The sequence below is a fragment of the Polyodon spathula genome, chromosome 24 (assembly GCF_017654505.1).
Source record: "Polyodon spathula isolate WHYD16114869_AA chromosome 24, ASM1765450v1, whole genome shotgun sequence".
Classification (NCBI taxonomy): domain Eukaryota; kingdom Metazoa; phylum Chordata; class Actinopteri; order Acipenseriformes; family Polyodontidae; genus Polyodon; species Polyodon spathula.
Window position 1 is genome coordinate 8,356,257 of NC_054557.1, and position 22,590 is coordinate 8,378,846.

The 22,590-nt window shown below is 36.3% G+C and overlaps 1 protein-coding gene across 1 annotated transcript in view; it reads left to right on the forward strand.

Annotated features, from left to right (window-relative positions):
* The first annotated feature begins 2,128 nt into the window (after window positions 1–2,128).
* roraa (RAR-related orphan receptor A, paralog a) overlaps window positions 2,129–22,590 on the forward strand; it is a 254,822-nt gene continuing 234,360 nt past the window's right edge. Inside the window, exon 1 of the mRNA XM_041226501.1 lies at window positions 2,129–2,447. Coding sequence (XP_041082435.1) covers window positions 2,294–2,447 — 154 coding nt within the window. The 5' untranslated portion in view covers window positions 2,129–2,293. The remainder of the gene's footprint in view (window positions 2,448–22,590) is intronic.

A 22,590-nucleotide genomic window follows, 5' to 3' on the forward strand; every position in this document is an offset into this window, starting at 1 on the left:
TTGCAGCATTCAAATTCAATATAAAACAAAATATGAAATGCAGCAATGCCAGAATATTTGTTGTAGACACTATACTTAGTTTTACATCCTAATCTATTAAACTTTAATTTTAACAGTGATGTCATTATTCAAATATGGAAAGTTGCATACAGAAAGCTGTGTCTGATATTAATTATAAAATCACATTCAGCTATAATAAATAAATTCAGCTTTTTATTTTCATAAAACAAATGCATAATAATAATAATAATAATAATAATAATAATAATAATAATAATAATAATAATACATTGTTTAAATAGGTTTAAATGATCAACACCTAATCAAAAATGGCTTAATTTAGTGTAATAAAAACGGGTGTAAAAAAAAAAAAAAACATAGGCGTGGTCCTCTTATTTAAATACATGCTCTTCATTCGAGTGCCAAGTTTACTTTTAGATTCATGCCAATGCAACAGTCTGTGTGTGTGTGTGTGTGTGTGTCTGTGTTTAAATGTACGCAACAACACGGCCATGCTTCTAAACACGTGCCGGCCGCAGGGGGCGGAGATTCGGTTTAAACACCAATGGGCCACTGTAATCACATGCAACAGGCTAGGCTTGGTGTTTGTCATTACGTACCCAGGCTGTGAAACCTAAACCTGTATGTAGGGTTTGAACTTAGAAAGTTAGCAACAAACAAACATAACAGGTCCGAAAAACTTTGAAACCCAACCCAATGAAAAAGGCATTCATTAAATACTATTTCACACTTCAGCGTCCCTTACAAAGCTTCTCTCTCCAGACTTCCAAGGACGGGCTCTGCTGCAGTTGATCAGCTGCCAGAGTCAATCAGCTTTCAGACCAGCTTAATCTACTGAGGAAAACTTCAGCCTGTCAGATTTCAACGCTGACAGATGTGTTTGAAAACACAATAACAATACTACCTTCTCCTGTGGTATTCATAACCCGTTTTATTAGGGTGTCAGACTTCTTTTTGGCTTTGCTGTTTGGGTTTTTTTTTTCCTACCCTTGTTGAAGCTTTCTTGCCACTTTGCAAACTAATGCTACCTGCAACCTGACATCGTGAACAGCATCTGCGAGCTTTGCTACAATCAGTGAATAACAGGAATCTCTTCTTTCCAAGCTGGTGTTTTTGTCACACTGATTACATTCAGCAGGAAATGCCTACAGTCTTTAATTGTTAGACTGGACCAGATATGTTCACACATTTACCAGGCAGGGGTCACACTAGACACCTGGTGCTTTTTAAACACTAATCTGAACTGGCAGACATGTTCGTTGACTAGATTATTTACTACAAAATGTTATTTTTCATAGAAATTATAGTTTGTTCAAAATAATTTAAATTATTGTTGCTTCAATTAGTTGCATATTACAAAATAAAGGATATGCATAAGATGATATTGTGCTTATTCATAAAACATGTATGGTTTAAATGTAATTTAAATTATTAATTACTGCGCTTGAATCACAAGTGATCTTTCAGCTTGTTATAGTGCCATTTCAGTAATTCCAGTCCAGTATTTAAATACATCATGGCCCAATATTGACACATTTCGGCAAACAAATACACTTGCAAACAAATGTTCGTATAGACGAAGGTCACAATTTTAGGAACTTCAGATACTTTTTAAAATGTATATTTTAAGCAAATGTCCAGCCCTCATTGCTTTGTGGATCTGAATTTCAATTAAAACATACAGTTCTACACCGAACATTTGAAATGGCGGCATATAGATATACATTAGCGATATAGCATCCTCAGATCATTAACACAATTTAAATGTTCATGTTTAAAATCCCAATCAAACGAAAAATGATATATATATATATATATATATATATATATATATATATATATATATATATATATATATATATATATATATATAACTAGTCTGTCAGCCTTTGTTGATATACTGTATCGGAAATGATGGGATTTATTAAGTATATGTGGACTCATTCTGTGACATGCTCCTTCAGTAAAGCATGTCATATTTCATATTAATATTGTCATCGGCTTCCCATCTATTCTCTCTGCTATAGACAGCCTTTCCTTTCAGAGTTGTGGGTAATTTCACAGTCTATACAGGAGTTCTCACGAGCGCTGCTTGTGGACAACCGACCCTACACACCCACATCTATCAAGACCGCACATTCACATTTCATAGTTCTACTGTAAATTAGATAGAGGGAGTCTCATACTAGCTCGTCATTCACAGACAATTTACAAAAAAAAAAATACAAAATAATAATAATAATAATAATAATAATAATAATAATAATACAACATGGAGTCTACTCCAGATCCAACAAGCGATCCGGGCAACAGCGCCTCAGAGCCAGCTACCCCGCTCAGGGACACCCCGGTAAACCTGGAGACTCTCCGAAAAGCTGAACATCCAGTCCCCGTTCGAAGGCAGAGCTGCTCGAGTACCAACAGAGGTAAGGAGCAACTGTTTATGGGCATCTGTCTAAAATAAAACGGGAGAAAACGGGAAATGGTAGCTGTAAACTTTTACATGTGCACACGGTATACCATTGATACGCTTTTTGTAAAATTGTATTTACAGCAGTATGAAGACTATGATTGCACATATTGAAGACCACCCAGCTATTGATTGCAAGAGGAAAAAACTTTCAAAGTTTCAGTGTTTCAATTCTGGCACTTACTGATTGTGTGCGGATCGGTGCACTCAAAAATAGATAGTTGACAGCTGTAAAGCAACGCACAACTGTAGTTAGCATGCATGAATCCTGCAGGCTTAATATATATATATATATATATATATATATATATATATATATATATATATTAGAATAATGATCCATAGCTAAACAAAATTGTTTTTTCAGCTCTCTACATGTATAGCATAGTCGTAGGAATATACAAGTAAATTCGAATGAGCGTCTACAAAACATAATTTTGTATTAAATTTGTTTTCAAACAAAAAGTAATTCCCATGGCTAAATGGGGTTGAAGTTTTGAAAACCGTGCGGCATCAGTTTTACGGCAATAGATTTTATTTTATTTTTATTTTTTTAAAGTACATATGTTGGAAGGTGAGTAGCCGACTGATTAAGTGCATTAAGTATAATGCATAATTGTCACCATTGCCTCTAGCTTAAATCTACGAAAATGACAACCGATAAACAATGGTCAGTTGTATTGTGTTATCATTTATTTGTATAATTCCAGGTGTTATGATTTACATTTCTGGATATTTCTTACATTTTTGCAGCAGAAATATGGCTGATCATGTGCTGGCTGTGTTTTACAGTATATAGCCACACCCCCTACAGGCAGCCTCGATACACGTAATGCAAGTACAGGGGAAAAAAAGAAATATACCAAGAAACTTAAAACAACAACGTGGTCGAAACCAGAGACACCTACGAAGCGCTTCGCATACTGGCGTTGTACAATCGCCTTTTTTTCTTGCACATTCCCCAAGAATGGTCTTATAATCAGACTCAGATACTCTACGTTGGGCATCTAAGCTGGTTATGTAAGAGGTGTAGCCAGAAACAGAGGGGCAAGACAATCTTTTACAGTTTACACAGAGTTAATTGCTGCAAGTATCATATCCTACGACGATGGTAAATGCATGTGGTACTGATTTGCTTTTGCACTAGACTGTGAAGAGTATTAATTTCTCGTGTGTTCATTGATTGGTTGCTGTAGAAAGTCAACATTGTTTCACTTGCTAACTTCGTGGTGGTTCCCAGAAAATGCAGTCACGGTTATGTAATACGTGCAGGTGAAGGCATTACATGCCGTAGATTTTAGGTTGATCTCGCCGCCTTGATACTCCTAACCTGGTGACCCACATTTACACATTTTCCCCCCTTTTTTATGCAACACGTACCGATTGAAAAAATAACGTTTTTAAATGTTATATATATTATATGTTATATATATATATATATACTATATATATATCTCCTATATATATATATATATATATATATATATATATATATTATTTTTAAGATGCCACAAAGTAGTATTTGCAAAAGTAAAGTAGTCATATTCTAAATATTGCTGGATCTAAATAGCATTGCCCTTTAAATAGGTCCTTTTCTGATATTTGACACATTTTTAAGACATAAAGTAACCTAAGAGACATGCATTTTTAGTTATTGCAATTTTAATTATACTATTGGTGATATTCCAATCTACCACTGGCTAGATAAAATAATGAGTCTGATAAACCATACTTTGCATTTCTGGCATATATGCAGGACATTGGTAGAAAATATGTGATATATTACAAAGGTGTGGTATATTACAAATAAGTGTTCATGCGTGATTCACGCACATTTTACATTGTGCTTATTTCCATTTCTGTACATGCAGTAATTTCTTATAATTTAATGGGATTAGTTTGTTGTGTTTTTCAGTGTCAAGGCTGATAGTTTTACTTGTTATTTCATCTCTACCACTGCTAGGTAGCTGATTGTATCCGTACACTTCATAAGCTGTACTGAGCAGCCCGAAAAATATGGTTCTTTACATTGTGATCTGTATTTATTCATTTATGCTTGCCTAAGCCTGGAAATAAATGATAACAAGATGAAGATTTCTGTCAAAAATGCCTCGCCAAAATGATACACGAAATATTATTGAATTAAGTAACTGGAGATGCAGCTAGATGCTTCTTGTAACATTTTGGAGATTCTGCACATACCTTTGTGAGAGGGGGTGCCAGGAATTCTTTTTTTCTGGGGCTTTGCCTTTTTTGTCCTCTACTTCATTGCCCCAGGTGGGTGAATACCAAATATAGATTCTCATCTGGTTGATATTTTGCATTGATGGTGATTCTACATCATTGTGTGTGTTTGAGAATTGGTCATGATGGAACCCTTTATCCTGTTAACAGCATTGTTCTATAGCAAGAACTCATGACTGTGACTTTTGACAGCTCTACAATCAGCCCCAAAGTTGCCTGTCTCTTAGCTGTTATGTAACTGCAAATGGTGTTATTACGTTGGTTTGCCCTGTTGTTATCATGCTGGTTTCTAAGGTGCAAAGCTTTGAAAGTCAAGCTCCATTTACACTGATTGCCCTGATTGATTTGTTGGTGTAGGAAGTAATGTTTATTTAATTTATTACACTGTTTAAAGAGTAAGTAGCAGGGATCCGAAAAAATATAGCGTTACACTTACTGACGTGTTGCTACAACCGTTTAAATAACGTACCTGTACGTTTTCTTTTCATTGTTGAAATCCTGACAGCTTTTTACACTTATGACTTTAAAGTCTGCCCAAAGCTCTTTTTAAGCTTAAATGCAGGAACCACATACAACCAAGTTGTAATTAGTTAACGACAAAACACTAACAGGTATTTGTTAGAACTGAATCAACGAGGAGCTATTCTGACTTTGCTGGCTTGACACACTCCGCTGTAATGTTATTTAATAGAAGGCTTACTTCAGCACATGATGCAGAGGGAACCGAGTTTTGAAGGCTAGCAAAGTCTGTGGAATTCATTAGTGAGAAAAAGACAGGGTATTATTTTCATATTGCAGCATCTTCCAGTTCGCAAGACGCGAGTTCTGAAACAAATCAATGATAATGCTTATCTTACACAATGGATGCCCTCTATAGGGACAGAGGAAGAATCTTGCAAATACTGGCTTAGCTGAGCAGCTGCACACTTGGTCAGGGCTGCTGTACCCTGTTTATGCTAATTGCCTTACCTGTGCATGTACAGCTGTGTGATGATGGATTTTGTAAACGATTTACATTTGCAAAGCTGCTACATGTATCGTATAGACCAGAGTCCTGAACACAATATTTTATCCCATTAGTTCTATTTGTATATTGAATTGTTATACCAATGTTTGATTTGACTGTTCCTGCTATGTATTGAAATCCTTACATTCTAGTGTGATTTACGATGCTGACCACAAGCTGCTGTAATTAACACTAAATACAAAACTATTTAGAATCCATGGTAAAAAACACCAGAAAGGGATAATTATAATGCCAGAGTTGTGTTTTGCCTAACCCTAGTGGGGGAGAAAAGACATCATCATTGTAGCAGATTGGTGGACAGGCTGCTAGACAGTGCAGTGTTGGGGGCCTCTATTAAATCAAAATGATGGTGCCACTTCGCTTTATATTAAGTGTTAGAACAGGATTTGAAATTTAGTGCATACATACTGCCCCATTACTTTTTGGACAGTAGTGTTCTATTGTACAGTATGTTTTTAATTTAAAAATTAAACTGTATCTTTAAGACCCGTTTTTTCATGTGAACACTCAACCTAGGGAAAGAGAGGTCCCTTTCAAACATATATTATTGTTGGCTGAGCTGCCTTTCTGAAAATCACACAGCAGTCTCTGCCATTATTGACAACTTATGTGGACTTTTACCACCACAAGCTCTATTTAGTAGGACCTCGTGGGTCTCAAATGTGGACATATTTATGCTGCAGTGACAGAAGATGGATGGGGGGAGCTGAGACCTCAAACAAGGTTTTGCACAAAGCCTCTGAAAACCTAGAGCTGGCACAGTGTACTTGCAAGCCTCTTCAACGGCAATGTAGTTGACTGTGACGTTCTCAAATAGCAGGGATTATGTTCTCTCCAGAAACTGGAGAGGATGGGCTGCAGTCACTTGGAAGACTGGAACTGCAGGTCTTGGAGGGAAATTACCAACCTAAACAAGGCAGAGACCCACTTCTGAAAGCACCTCTGTGCTTGTTGCCTTGTCCTGTAGCACTTACTGCCCTGTTCATGACAATTACGTTAGGTACTTCTGTAGTTGTGCTTTGCCTCAAGAAAATGAGCATACTGTATCAGATGGTATGTTCATTTATAATCAAAATTTGTTTGATCCATTCATGTGAAAATGACACGTGCTTTGACTGGGGGAGATCGGAGAGGATATTATAAAATGTGTTCACTTGGAATACATATTTAAATAGGTTATTAGTAGTTCGTCCCTAGTAGAATCTGGCTGCACTCCATGCTTATGCAAATTCATTCAAAGAGCCAGGAGGCAGCATGAGTACTGCAGCGATAGTATACCGCAGGATGATGCCCTGGAGAAATCATGAAAAGGATTTTCAGGGAATCTAGTGTCCTTACCCATCTACAGATCTCTGGCAAAGACTCCACTTATAGTGGTCTGTATGGTGACACCTTTCAAAAAGAAACTGAGCAGACCCATCAGATGCCTGTCACAGGGGAAAACCGTGTAACCATGTTGTTCCCTATAGCTTTGGTTTGATCAGCAGTGAGAAGGACACAAGACAAATGACACAGCTGCACACCATGTTCATGTGTGGTGATGCCAGAGCTATGTCCTGATAAGAAAGGGGTGGGCACATCATATCCACAGAACACTTCTTTTCATCTCTTAACATAAACACAGTATCCCATTGCCATATTGCCCCAGTACATGTACTGTACTTTTTGCTTCTTCAGCCGATTTAGTTTGATAGAAGACATGTGTCTTTTGTGCCCTTTCTGTGCACCTTTGGAGAACATACTAGAAGTTGCATTACACACCACTATTACTGACATTCACCAACCACACATGCTAGCTACACAACTCCATCATTACCGTGGATTTCATGCACTGTGCACCATTCTGCTGTATATTTCACAGCCAAGTTGTGGCCTCAGGTCTATGTGCGACTGTCAGATTAGGCCCCGTGGTAGCCTGTTGGATCTGCTTCGAATGCACAGCTTTTTTGAACAGAAGCTCTGCACTGAGAGGTTCTGCGGTGGGACTGTTTTTTATTTAATCTCATTCCGTTGGGGGTTTCCAGCTTAAGTTGGAGGGATTTTTAATGCCCCAAACTTCTTTTTTTCTGTCATTTGCTGTTCATTGGATCCCTACTAGTCCAAGTGTAGATAGGTTAAAGATCAGTCTTTTGAGGGTTAATCAGTGGCCTTAGCCTACCTGTTTAATGCAATAGCAGTGGGGTAATTTTGATTTCTAGTTTGCATTCTGAAACTTAACTGCTGTCACATCTAATTGTGGCATATTTCGAATCACTAAGTGATTGCTCCTAATGTTCCAGTCTTCCTGTGCAGTTGTTATTCTTGAAATGAATTCTGAAGCAAATATTTTGTTCGCCGGACATTATTGTGCCAAAAAAAAGAAAATAACAGCATTTGAAATAAGCCACCAAATTTGATGTGTGTTAACAATGTGTTAACTGACAGCTGAAATAAATGTAAAAATATGTATTGTTTTGTATGGTAAAGAGGAGCCTTTCTTATGAGATATTTCACTGTGCAATATGTGATATAATAATTGAATATTTGAATTTGAAATTGAAAAGCAGTTTTACTTTGCATTTCTTGTGCTTTTTTGTGTCTCTCTAAGTTCAGATCTTACTCGTGTTTATAATTCATACACGTCTCTGTAAAATAAATAAATAAATAAATAAATACGCTTCAGTCACAGAACAGCTAAAACTGTTTCGCTGCTGCTAAACCACCTATGAGACATATGTTCACACTGCAGGAACACATCCTAGTAAGGAACCAAGCAGCACAGGTTAGTGCTGTAGTGGGGAGCAAAATTTTGATTGACGCTTACCGGCAGGCGAGAATTTCAATAATAAACACAATCAAAGACATGATCTAAGCTTAGTGAAAAAGATCAATTGGAACGCATAGGGACTAAAACTGCTACACAAAGAATTCAAAGCATAGAAATGGTACAAAATATCCTAACATGGGCTAGTTAACATGGCATTTAAACCCCTCTTACCTTCCATTAGCATTTAACATGTTTTCACTTCCATTCGGGTCCTACCTATAGTATGTATGGACTATTTGGTTCAAGTTTAATTCTAGCAGGAAGTGAATTTAGAGTGTGGCGGTAGGATGAATCGACTTCACTTATTCAACGTGGATACAACATTTTGAAAAGCAAAGTAATATGAGTCTTGTTGTAGTACTAATGGGGGTAGGGTGGCATTTGAAAGGTTTGGTTATTAGCCTTATAATGCCAGCAAAGTTGACATTTAAAAGACAGCATTGAGAACCTTAGCATTCGCTTTACTGTACTTAGACATAATTCATTTTTAACATTGTGGGCATCAAAAAAAAAAAAAAAAAAGAGAAATATTTTCAATGTACTGGCAACTGATTTTAATCGCCCCCCCCCCCCCCCAGTATCATATATATATATATATATATATATATATATATATATATATATATATATATATATATATATATATATGTGTGTGTTTCTTGTGCAAATTTTAGCCTTTTAGTTTTTTCCCTTTCTTAAAAGAAGTATTCTTGCTGCATCACATCCTTTAAGTCCTGATTTCAAGAGTGACCTTTGTACTGTTGATTTGATGGGCAACGACACCTGTGCCTTCTGCCAGTTCTGTTGTCAATTCAACACTTTTCTTCCTTCTATTCCTTAAGGGTATTATCTTCAAGTATTTTTCATCCTATGCTTCGGATACCAAAATCGAATGATGCAAGCTATTTCACTCACCATTTTTCCTTTTTATATCTTTTATATATATATATATATATATATATATATATATATATATATATATATATATATATATATATATATATATAATATATATGATATATATCTCAGTGCCATGTTGTACCAATCAATTTCTTCTTTTAAGCAAACACTGAAAGTTTTAACCAGAGGGGATCATTTTTTATTTATTTATTTAGTTTTAACCAAAATTCACAAGGGGCACATATGGCTGGCAAGCATGTCTCAAATTTGAGACAGAATCCATATTTGATCTTAAATCTCCAGTGGTAAAAGTCAGGGCTTAGATCTTTGCAGACCATGTCCCATTTGCAGAAGTTTACTAAATGAAACTGTGATGCAAAATACTTTCAGACTTGTTATATTGTATGAGTGTTCATTTAGTACTTTTTTTACGGTAAGACATATACAGGTTTACTATTATGTTTCCCTTTGGGATCCCATAAAACACTTAGCAACCCTGCTCGATATAACAATGTGTATTTTACACTTGCACAAGACTTACCTACAGTAGAGTAGTACTCTACTGATAAATGTATGTTTTAACTTTGCATTTCACTCTTGAGACAAGCTTAACGTATGGTAGCCTTTCTCATCCACTAAGAGCTGGTGTTGTTCTACAATAAGTGCTAAAGGCACGGTATTATTGTGGTATGCTAAGAACATAACACCCAGGAGCCTCCTTGTATCATTCGTTTTTCTTCTCTAATGCAGTGGTTTTAGTTGCAAAGATCAGTTTGTACTGCCAGATTTCAAACTTGGCCAGGGTTAATTCCAGAATTTAAAAACTTACTTCAGTGTCTCAATATCATACTCATTTTTACTGCACACTACATAATTAATTTCTTTTCAAAGGGAAAGGGACCAGGTAGTCCAATAAATTATGTTTTGTGATCTTTACAGTGATTTTCTTCCAGCAACCTACCTAGTAAAACAGTAAGTATTACCATTTTGAATGTATAAAGCACACATTAAAAATCACCCTTCTTATAATGTAATTAGTTATGACAGAGATGCAGTAGAAAAAATACCCAGTTGCACCAGATTTTTCATTTTCTATGGAAATCTTTATGCTATTGCTGCATTGGGGTGTTTTCTCTTAAGTTACATCAATCATTTTATGTGGTGTGATTTATAAAATAAATAAATAAATAAATCTTATTATTATTATTATTATTATTATAACACAGCACTCATAAGTTTGAACTCTACAAACAAAAAATTAGTACAGCAGAACAGAATTGTAATTTCTACCACTCAGCTTACATTGGAGTAAAAACTGTTAATCAAAGTTAATCTACAATCAGCAGTCCCAAGTGCACCCCTTCAAGAATCTTGCTGGCCCGCAGTGGGGATTAGGTTGCATTGCAGTCTTTAATAGAAGTCAGCACAGATAAATTAGATTATAGAATTTGTGTCCAAGACAAGAAGCTAACAAGATTTATTACTCCTCACTAATTTAGTATGTTTTGATGGACTACAAAGCATATTTGTTTAAATTTACTTAGCAAAAAACATCTAATGAGGGCTTGTCTATGGATAGTCTTTGGTCACTCTGCGGCCCTAAACAATGCAACAAGTAGTGACGTTCTTTTCAGCATTCCTTGATATGGAAATAGTGTTTAAACTGGACCAGATCACAAAATAAATTTGGAAGTGGTGTTACCTACCCTTTTACAGTCAGAGCAAGAAATACACAACAGCTTGAGTACAGAATCATGAAAGCGCAGCCTGAAACTAGACCATGTCCTTGTTTTATTCTTATCCTTCCTCCTCGTCATCCTCCCTTTAAACTATCAGGTGTTTTTTGGCTGACGAGATAGTTACAGCCTGAATCCCTGGAGATAAAAGTCATTTTAGTCTAGTCTCACAGGAACAGGCAGGGATCGATTTCTGTAATGCTTGGAGTGAATTTTATGCTGCCGTCCGTGTGTGGACACCCAGGAGTTTTACATTTCTTCTGAGAAAAGAAGCACATCTGATCATAAGCCACATCTAACTGGGTTGCTGATGATATTATAGCCACTCTTGCATGCGTATTTATTTCAAGGAGTTTTGAAAGTGCTGGCGTTGATTTGAACAGCAAGTACTTTTTAAATTTCAATTTTTCAAAAAACTTTTGAGGAAAAAAAAGTCTTAAATTTAATTTGATCTTAGTTTGGTTTTTGGCTTAAGACTTTGTTTGGTGGTGCTTACAGAGAGTAAAATCTGTTGCATTTTAGGCAGTTTTAAAAAACATTTTATTGTTCAGATTGAGTTATGTGTAGTTTTCACAGTACAGTGGTGATTGGAAATGTGATGTATTTCTCCTTTTTTTCCCAACCCAGTTGTGATATTGCCTGTGCTGGGGTGACATCCTTACATCTCTACTTAACTAGAGAATCACTTTATACGGAAACTTGGTTAGGACATTCCTTAATTCCGTCCTTATACTTTGGAGTGCATTATCTTGCCTGTCTGGAACAGTTCATTCCAAAATTAGAATCCCAGTTACAGGATTATTGTACTTCTTCCCAATGAGTAATAATAATAATAATAATAATAATAATAATAATAATAATAATAATAATAAAAGGTAAAGTTCTGATTAACAGGCCTGGCTTTTAAACAGATTACAAGAGAGAAGAATGATGAATGAAAAATGTTTTATCCTTAGGAAGAACGTAAGCCCTACATGCTCAAACACCGTGAGTTCATAAAACAATCCAATTTAAAATCTCCTGTTTAAAACACCTTAATGTATGGTGTTTGCCTTAAACGCTATTACTCTAAATATGTGGAAAAATCAAAAAGAGAACCCTGGGTATAAGCTGAGTTTGAATGACCTCAATGTGGAATGTTATACCATGGTTAGCATTACACAAGGGGTAGAGTCTGAGTTTTACATTGCATTGGTCCAAACACAGTGACACAGAATGCGATTGAGTTGAATAGAATCTACTGATTACCTGTGCCTTTCAAATTGCCTTACAAACTAATAACTACTTTATTAATCATAAAGCAAGCTCTTCTTACCCAGGGCCTCCCTTTCAGCAGCTGCATTTAATTCATTTGTATAATATTAACACTATTGCTTTTCATTTTAGACACTGAGCTTTGTGCAGCTCTTCTTCAGCTTTCAGAAATGAGTTCTTAATATTAATAATCATTAAAAAAACACCTTCCTTTTATTCCAGATGTATTCATTACAGCTCAACAGAAGTTCAAAGCATTAGATGATAATTACTCCAATAGTAAAAGTCAGTAATTAATTGAAAAGGTGAGCAGTTTTTCTATTGAATACAGCATGTACTGCTAAATACAATACTTATCGTATTACTGATTTAAGATACAGCACAGTGATGCTTCATTGTTCATATGCATGTACTTGGGCACCAATAATGAGAAACTTCTCAAAGCAATCATAGAACTGAAACTATTGGCGATGGATAATATACTAAGAGGACATTTTAAACAAAAAAATATAGCTAGCCGAAAAGCATGTGTATTTAATAACAAAACTAACATGTGGTTTTAAAATAAATAAATCATTCAAAATAGAGACTTACTATACTATATTTCTCTGGCAAGTGAATTGCTGAATTAGTCATAGACTTTTTTTGGTTCAGCTTTCAAGACTTTAATAGAATACTCAAGTACTCTGTTCCCTTAGATGATGATGTTTTACATTTTTTCAACACTATGTAAGATAGTGTCTTTCTCCAAGCCTTTAATTAATTGGTGTTGAATAGGATTGAATCTGCAACGCTCTGCTCTAGAGACAGTTGTTCAAACCAGTTTAAAGAGCTTCAAGTCCCCTGCTGATCTGATAGTGGCATATCATACGTTGTTTGTCACAAGTATTTCTGCAGCCAAACTGCAAACTTTCCATGGATGACTACTGCTTTTTATTTTTCTGTTCACTTGTACCACTACTGTAAGTAAATAATATTGCATCCTATGATCAAATCTGGTATCATAAATTTAAGTTTATTCAGTTCCAGGCTTCTAGGTGATGGGAATTTGTTTGAGTTTCCACTTTCAAGGTGTATGAAGTCAATTTATAATCTGTTCTCATTGCAAGGTTATTTGTTCCTTTACACAATACAGTAATACCATTGGGCTGCCATTATAATATACATTTATTACTCAAATGAAACCCGAAAAGCAGCAAAGGCAGAATCACATCAGTACAGACACGGTATTGCAGTGGACTACCAGTTTGATTTATAGCAGTCATATCACTGGTATATCAAACAATGAAGATGATACTGCTGTGGCACAATTCTAAAATGACTTTTACCATTTTAATTGACTGTGTGCCTAGGGTGCCGCTTGGAACTTAACCATTTCATGTCTGCATATCCTTTACTTGGTTGAGTCCAGACTGTATTACCCAATATAATAACCCATTTGGAGGGAAACACTATTTTGTTCTTGATACTAAACTGTATTACCATGTTAAATTAATATTATATTTTTTTGACTGGCAACAGGATCAGAGTTACAATGCAAACAGCAATGGAAAAAAAACCCTTAAAAATAATTATGAGCAGTAATAACAAGTCAGACTGGCTTAACCATTAATACACTTGACTTGTATTTGAACTCTGTATAGCACTTTATCTAATAAGGGAAAGAACCAGGTGTTTTGAAATGAAAGTCCTTGTGCAGCAGGCCTCCTGTGCAGCCTGGCAATGTTTACATGTACCTGTTGTTAATTCATTCAAGTCAGTGTTTTGCTGGCTATCGACCTTTCTCCACGTATTGCCAAGTTTGCATTTAATGAGACTGATTTGTGGTAGTTTTGCTTGTATTGTGGAAAGCTGCTTTCAGAGAATAGGAAATTCCTCTGTCAAAAGCTTGCTATCACCAACGGGTTTCACAAGAAAATTACATAGGCACTTGTTTTAAACAAAATATTTGAATTGAAGAGTGCCAACAGACTGTGTGTGTGTGTGTGTGTGTGTGTGTGTGTGTGTGTGTGTGTGTGTGTGTATTTATTAATTTATTTGTATTAATTTATAAGGCACTTTCACTTTATTTAACCCTACTGTATACTGCCAAAAACATAATTTATGCTAAATGCTTTTGTAAACGTAAATTGTGTACTGTATAGAAGCAAAATGCAGCATTGGCAAAGATTTTGGAGGCATATTTTTAAAGTGTCTTTAACTCCTAGTTTTTTAAAGGAGACAAAAAATCTGTCGGCTTTACAAAAGTAGTATAAAACAGCAGTTATGTAATTGGAGTTATCGTAAGCACTTTCAAGTTGTTTGTTTCTCAGTTTTGTTCATTACTGTTGAATTAAAAAAAAAAAAATAGATGCTAAATGCTTTGAACATATGGCCCTTTGTATTCTATTAATCATTAATAACTAAATTAGTTTTGTATATTTTTATATAGTTACATGCAAGTTTTAACCATGGAGACAATCATACTGGCAAGTCGTGAACCTGACAGGTTGGCCCACAAATACTAGCAGTAGTTTATTGTGTTTTTTTCAACAATCTGCTATCTACTTCCCAGTGGGAGCTTGCTTTTCTGCAGAAATTTCTAAGGAAGATTCATCTCCAGGAATTGATAAAAGCCATCATAGAGGTTATAGTGCCTTTTGTCACCGGTTGTCAGTAAATGGTGTTGTTATGGAGTGGGTTTCTAAATACTTTACTTGTGATGCCATTGCATTCTTGTTTTTTCAGATTATGCAGCAAAAGCCCTTTCTTGACACATGATTGACTGATCTTTTCCCACTGGCGGGCTTCTGTGGTAGATTTCCATCATCTGTTGTCTCACACGAGTGGCACAATGTACGGAAAGATACTACGGGGGAAGAAACATTTTTTCAAAAGAAAAAATAATGGCGAATTGGGTTTTTAATTGTGAAAGAGTATTCATTGTGTCAGTTCATATTAAGAGACTGCCGGTTGTGAAGCTCATTAATTGCTGCTAACTCAAACAGCAATGTTTAGGCTGCCTTACCTGGCTCCGCGCCATGATATGCATTGAAAGAGCCACTTCATCTTAGTCAGGGACAGGTGGACATTTCTGCACAGTTCTAATTGGACAAAGTGCCTTTCAAACTCCTAGCCATCACTCAAGGATCAGATTAGCAGGCAGTAGACACATCAATGCAGGAGGCTTTTTTCGTTGTGGCCTTGTGTCTAGTGTGCATGAGTAGGGCCCTGGTCACTGAACATATCTACTTATTAACAGAGACACCTGTCGGCAAAAAAAGTGCACAATTTTTTTTTTGTTTCAGACAGGGATTTGTATAATTAATAAAACTCCTTGGATTCAGTATTAAATTAATTTGTTGTGAATATAGTAGTTTAGTAGAATGGCCTTCAGTTCAATACATTGTAATGGGCAGTAAGGCCACTAAACCTAAGTCAAGGCCAAAGTGTAGGATGCTGTATAATTTTGCTTAAGATTCATATATAAAGCTAATTATTTGCCACAGAAAGAAACAACACAGTTTAACCTAATAATAACTATTCATTTATTCAGAAAATGCTGTTTTTATATGGTCAACCAGCAGCCTACAGCTGTGACCGACAGTTTTGCATCACCTCTAATTTTAGATTGAGATAATTAAAAAAAAAAAGAAAATCACCTATATGAACATAATTTAGATATTTTATTAGACATCATGTAATCAAAGAAATTATATTGCAAAAGTCTACCGGAAGCCATAATAGTAGTACAGTAGTCATGTTAAATGTCAAAATGCAACATTTTTCAATTTGTCAGTTTTTTGTATGAGAAAACTACAAAGTGGTGTGTAATTCAATATGTTATCATAACATTCAACTTTATGAAGCAAAATTAGTTCATTCTGTAGGGTAATATAGAACTGCTGTACATAGCTGTAGATGTGAGCCTGTGAGGACTAGCTCCATGCGCTGAAGCCAGGCATTGGCTTTTATCACGGTTCTGTTTTTGTTCAATTTTAATGCCATATATTTTACACAATTCAACATAAACTAAACTCAGAAATATAATTCCTGCTTGTAACATAAAATGCATAGGTGCTGTGTTGCATTTATGGATAAAGCTACCATCTTTATTAGATATTACATATCATAATTAGAACTCTTCCTCACCCCAGTCACGGATATCCTCAGTTTAATAATATTTTGTTTGCGGAGCTTGTCTATAAGAACTACTGTCAGCTGACTGTCAGGAAACAGAATACTGGCCGGTTAGGCCAATATGTATTTATTTATTTATTTTTAAAGTTGCAGCAAGTGCTGTGGAGCTGCACTGTGTGCTGAAGTTAACTAATATTTACTTTCTGTAGTTGTTGTTCTGCATGCTATTCTGTATCTGAGCTCCGATATAAAATACATAATGAAAGTAAAGATATTCAAGATGTATCGTCATGCTGCCTTGAGGTAATTAAGCAACGATATCATTTACAGATTCATTTCTTTCAGGTTAGGGGCAGTTTTAAAAACCTATCCTATCTCTGGGATTATGGGCCAGTTGGTAGCATTAGACTTACCTCAGTCCATCACTGGAGCTTAATTACCATTAATCTATGGTCAAATACAGACAATAAGAAAAATGGGGAAATTCTTATATGGTATGTTAATTTTCTTAATAAACCTTAATAAAAATAAACAAATGACTTATTTTCAAATGTGGTTCTCTTTTATTAACAAGTTTGTTTTAGGTACAGTAGCGAGGAGTCAGGTCTAACTAACTTTAACTTGTATCTATATTTTAAATGGTTCTCCCTATGTCGTAGTGAGGGTATGAGTTGTGGTACGGATTAGCCATGAATCTAGAGTCTTAGACAGACATAGACTGTCACGATATGGCGGGGTAGAGTAGGCGGTGGTTTTCCTTATGCTGAGCTGGAGGGCTCTGTGCTCTAGTGGAAGAGTGTCTGTCCTAGTTTATTGTGATTGGATATAGCATAAAGGAAACGCAGAGGATCGGGCTCCACCAATTAGTAATAGAGAACTATAAGATTGACTTTGGGAGGTGGGACACAGCTATAACTTAAATCTGGTACCACGTTGTTACAAACTGAAAATACTAAAACTTATCTTTATCCTAAGATGGACAAATAATTATAATAAACACTGTAATACAATCTAGAATATTATTTCCTACCGTTTTGGTTTCATTGTAATAAAATAAGAACATTAAAATAAGGGGATAATGACAACTGAAACATATTCAAGTTAGTTACAGTAAAGAAAATCACTTGTAAGTATCGTAAACATTTATAAACTACTGACCTGAAAAAATGATCAAGTTTTGCACATTTGTTTTGCAGATTAGCAAGGCTTTCTACTTTTTTCTACTACTAAAGAGTAGTGTTGTTTGTTGCTGTTTTTTTCCCGCTGATGCGATTTAACCACAAAGTCATGCTAATGTTTGGATCAAAACACTTCCTACTGGCGTCACTGCTGTAACTGAAAGAGCACTGCGGCCATAATGGCAGTGAATAGACATACATTTTGAGGGGCACTGCGGCAATTGAGAAGGGCGTTAACTTTGAGCCCTGCATGTGTTCTGCCAGATTAGTTATCTGATAATGCTGTTCTGCTACTTTGGAAGGAGAATTTCCGTTATTGAAAGTCTCTAGCATAATGTTGTCTCATTTCAAGAGAATGTACCATAAAATAGATGTAGATGCAGAAAATGCAAGACCCAGTGTTTTACATCGTGTTATAATGTCAAGTGCCGGAACATTGATTAAAAAAACTGACAGTAAAATCCCTATGCACCACAAGGAGAACAAAGGGGAATATAAGTCAGATATTGTTGCCTTCCTTGCTCCACGCTTTCTATTAAACTCAGTCTGGTCCAGTAGACTGACGAACTGTAACACCCTGCTCATGAATTAATGGTTAATGTATTTTGCTACATAGCCAGGTGTATGTAACACTCGTGGTTTCCTGTATCGACGGGGTACAATATCTAGCACAGCTCACGCTTTCATTTCATTTTGTCATAGCATTGTAGGTTAAGGGGTCACAGCATACCCTCTTTCGGAAGAGCACTGGAAACGGTGTTACAATTACTTGGAAAAATCTTTAGCAAGTGCTTGAACTGTGGGAAGTAACTTTTTCTCCACATATGGCTGAACAGATGCCACTATGCTGTTCTATTTTCTTTGGCGCATGGCGTTCTCTCACATCTAAAACACTTCATCAAGTACACGTTCTTCTAATCGTGGAAGCTGGAAGACAAGTTCAGTTTGCTTTCCTGGAGGGTGGCACTGTATCTTTGTGAAGCAGCCATTTTTAAAAAAAATTTACTGTACCTACAAGCACAGTCACAATCCTGATTGTAAACAAGTTATACAAGTTATGTCATTTCTACTGTTCTGTGTAAAAGAAAGCAAGACATCTAAAAAAAAAAAAAAAATCTCCTTTCTAAATTCCCCTTCAAAAACATAGCACTCTTTGAAGGTATTCGTGTTGCAGTGCCCTTATTTCCAATTAAATGTATTAGTTGGACTGAAATTCTTCTAAAATATTGCTGGCATTCACACCAAAGCCTCGCAAAATATTCCCCTCACTTACCAACAACAGCTACATGATCAAGCACCAAACTATGGAGTTTCCAACCTCACCCAATGCTCCAAATTGCCATCTGTACTGTGTGGACTTTGTGTGTTCTAATTTACAACCACTCTTTCAGTTATTTCTAAGGTTGCCTATAAAATCCTAATTGTTTGACAATAGAAATGCGCAAAATAAGTTCCAGTACTTTCATTATTGTAGATCACATTGACACCTTAAAGAAATGAATATATGTGCTACATCAACCCAAGCTGTTTAACTAAACTACCACACCATAAGGGCCTAAATAGCCCTAAGCCCCCCCCCCACCCCCCAAGAAGAGGGCAGTAATAGACTGTAATGTAATATCTTACCTTTAATCTCATCAGTAAAATATGAAAAAAAAACCAAAAAGAACACACATCTGACTGCACTTGTAACACGCAGTCAAATAAAATCAATCTGTGCATACAGCTGTCCAGCAATCTTTGCTTGTGACGCTTACTGTAGTATATCACGAAGCAAAAAAAAAAAAAACTATTTACCAGAATAAACAGCACAGATTCACTGATTCTTGAAGCCTTGTATGGCTTAACATATTAGATAAATATTGACTGCTGTGTTGGGCTGTAGCTTCAGGCGTCATGGTGACAAAAGACATGGTGTTCCCAAGGTCTGGGGTAAATCACATTATTGTGCACTTATAGGGATAGAATCAAAGTAATAGCATGTTTTTATGCTAGGGTCACTAAAAGGACTCTCATTGTGAGTTGTGACCTGTTGTGTTTTTAACAATCACAAAACAGATGGTGTGTCACTATTTAATATACATTTTCTTCAACTTCTCATCTGAAACATGCTGGGCGTGTCGATGGAGTATGTCCAGGTTATCCCAAAGGAGAGGGTTTGAAACTGTGACCTTCTGGTGAAAGAGCTGTGGCCTTAAGTTACTTCATTTCACGTGATTAAATCAGAACGTTTGGTATCTATTTGATTATGACATAGAATTGAATCAGTCATTCATGTTCAACTATCAAGAATTACAGTGTTAGTGGCAACGCTTTGCTAGGACTTCTCAGTATATGGGCCCGGGCGTCTTATTTTGAAACATTTAAAGGAGTACTAATCAGGATTTGCTCTGGCAACATTTGGCTCAGCTTTACATAGATGGCTTGATAGGTTGGTCAAAAAATAATATGCTAGGGCTGCCGAGTGGCGCATCCCGTAAAATGCACTTCTAGCCTGGAGGTCGCCAGTTCGGCTATTCCACTGCCGACCGTGGACAGGAGTTACCAGGGGGCAGCGCACAATTGGCCGAGTGCCACCCGGGGGAGGAGGGCTTAGGTCGGCCAGGGTGCCCTTGACTCACCAAACACCAGCGACCCCTATAGACTGACCGGGCAACTGTGGACATGCCTGTAATTGCCCAGATCCTCATGGTCCTCCGATGCTGTAGTTCTGAGGTGGCTGCATGGCGTGCCTGCAGAGTGAAAAGAAATGGACGACTGACGGCACGTGTTTCGGAGGACACATATGTCTCTCTTCGTCCCACCAGAGTCAGCGTGAGGGTGGCAGCGGTGAGCCGGGTTGAAAAAGAATAATTGGGCTTACCAAAATAAGAAAAATAATTGGCGAGTCCAAATTTTAAATAAATAAATATGTAAATAAATCAATCAATAAATAAAAATAATATGCTATATTTTCAATTTAATAAGGGAAAGTGGAAAATGCAGTGAATTATTACTGTTCTTGTGTTGAATATCATTCTTTGCTTTTGTGTTTGAAAATGTAAGCATTAAAAGTGGCTGTTGCTGTCTGGTACTTAAGTATTTTCTTCCTGTCTTATTTGTCAGCCCTGAGTGCAGGGAACCAAAGGATATAAGGGTATACAGTATATTTGTAAAAATCTATAGATCTAGAATTAAACAAGAAAAGAACCAACAGATTTTCCTCACAATGAATAGGGGACCAGGAGTAAGTTTGCTTATGCTAATAAGAAGTAAGAAAATGTATTTTTAAGCCTGGGTTATCACTTCTTTTAAGTGCAAATGCAACTTTCAGAGAGGAATGAAATAATTTCAACAGTGCCAGACATTAAGGACATATTTCCTGTAGCCAAGTTGTTTTTTGCTAGTTTTACAATACTCCTCTTTGCTTTAGCGCTTATGACGCCTTATCCCTTGATGTACTGTAGTGGGTAATAAATATCCCATAGAGCTCTATTGACAAATAGTGTGTTGCCAGAACTTAATTCCCTCTTCTGTATGTAAAATGTAATTAAAGTCAGTTGCAAAAGACCACACACAGCACAGTAGTCTGCACGTATAGGAACACCTCCTAAGAGAACACTTCGGCTAAAGAGAACAACCTTGTGGTGAAACAGATTAAAAAAAAAAAAAAAACTTGAATCAGACACAAATCGCCAAGCAATTTGGGGTTTCCCGTTCTGGTGATTTGCTTTACCATTTTATTAAATAATTTAGTGTGTTTCTTGAATATTCCTCCTGTACAGGTATTTATAATCAATCTAGAGCTGCTGCTGCACTTTTTTACGTGTGTAGGGGTGCTGTGTTAATTTAGTTTGACAGTTTATTAAAGTTAGTTTGTCTGTTGACATACACCAGCCTTTTGCTTTAGTCTTACGTATTCTGTTCATTTCGTATGTTGATGCACGTGTGTCATGACAGGTAATACATTTCTATTTATTTATTGATTCATATTGTGTCGGTGGTCAACTTAGAGAACACTTTGCTTGCTTCCCGAGGGGTTGTTTTTTTAGCTACTGTAGACTACTGTATTATCATTCCAATGAGTGCAATTTTCCTAAACAATTTTTAAGTGTAAATTCTGTTTGTGTTACTGTGTAAATATTGTTGTTTCTTTAACGCCTTTTGTGGCTTTTGTGTGTGAAATTAACTGAAAAACAGAAGCAATCATGTATTCGGCCTTTTAAGGGCATGCATATTTGTCAGCAGCAACTTGTCACTTAATTCTCTGCGTAAATCAGCCAGGCTTAATCCCAGCAGTGACAGTTGAGCTGGGATTTGAGATCACCATGGCGATGCAACGGAAGTCTGGATTGAGGTCTTCTATGGCCAGATCTTCTCTCTGTGGTAACAAGGGGACTGCTTGTTTCCTGAGGCTGGGATAAGGCCTCTTGCTTTTGCCTAAGGAAGGCACACAGGCGCTGGACTGGCTGGTGGTGGCTTCTTGATTATTCACTATAGTTATTTAGGGACAAGTGTCTTTTACTTTGCTCCAAAAGGGATTGGCAGAATATACACAGAGCAACATCCCTTGTAGTGCTGCCCATTCCCTTTGAAGCAGGGTGCCCATGGGTTTAAACAGCCACCTCAAAAATGCATGACTTTTTTGTTTATCTTCTATGAAGACCAGTTGTGTAATGATGAACTTTGAAAGAGTGCTGAAAGACAAATAATACAATTATCATTATCACTATTTTATTATTAGACAATGTTTTAATGAAATGTGAAACAAGAACACGTCATCTGTTACACATATTCATTCTAACACTTGGTACACTGCAAGGTTTGTATTAGGTATACAGTATACCATGAAACAC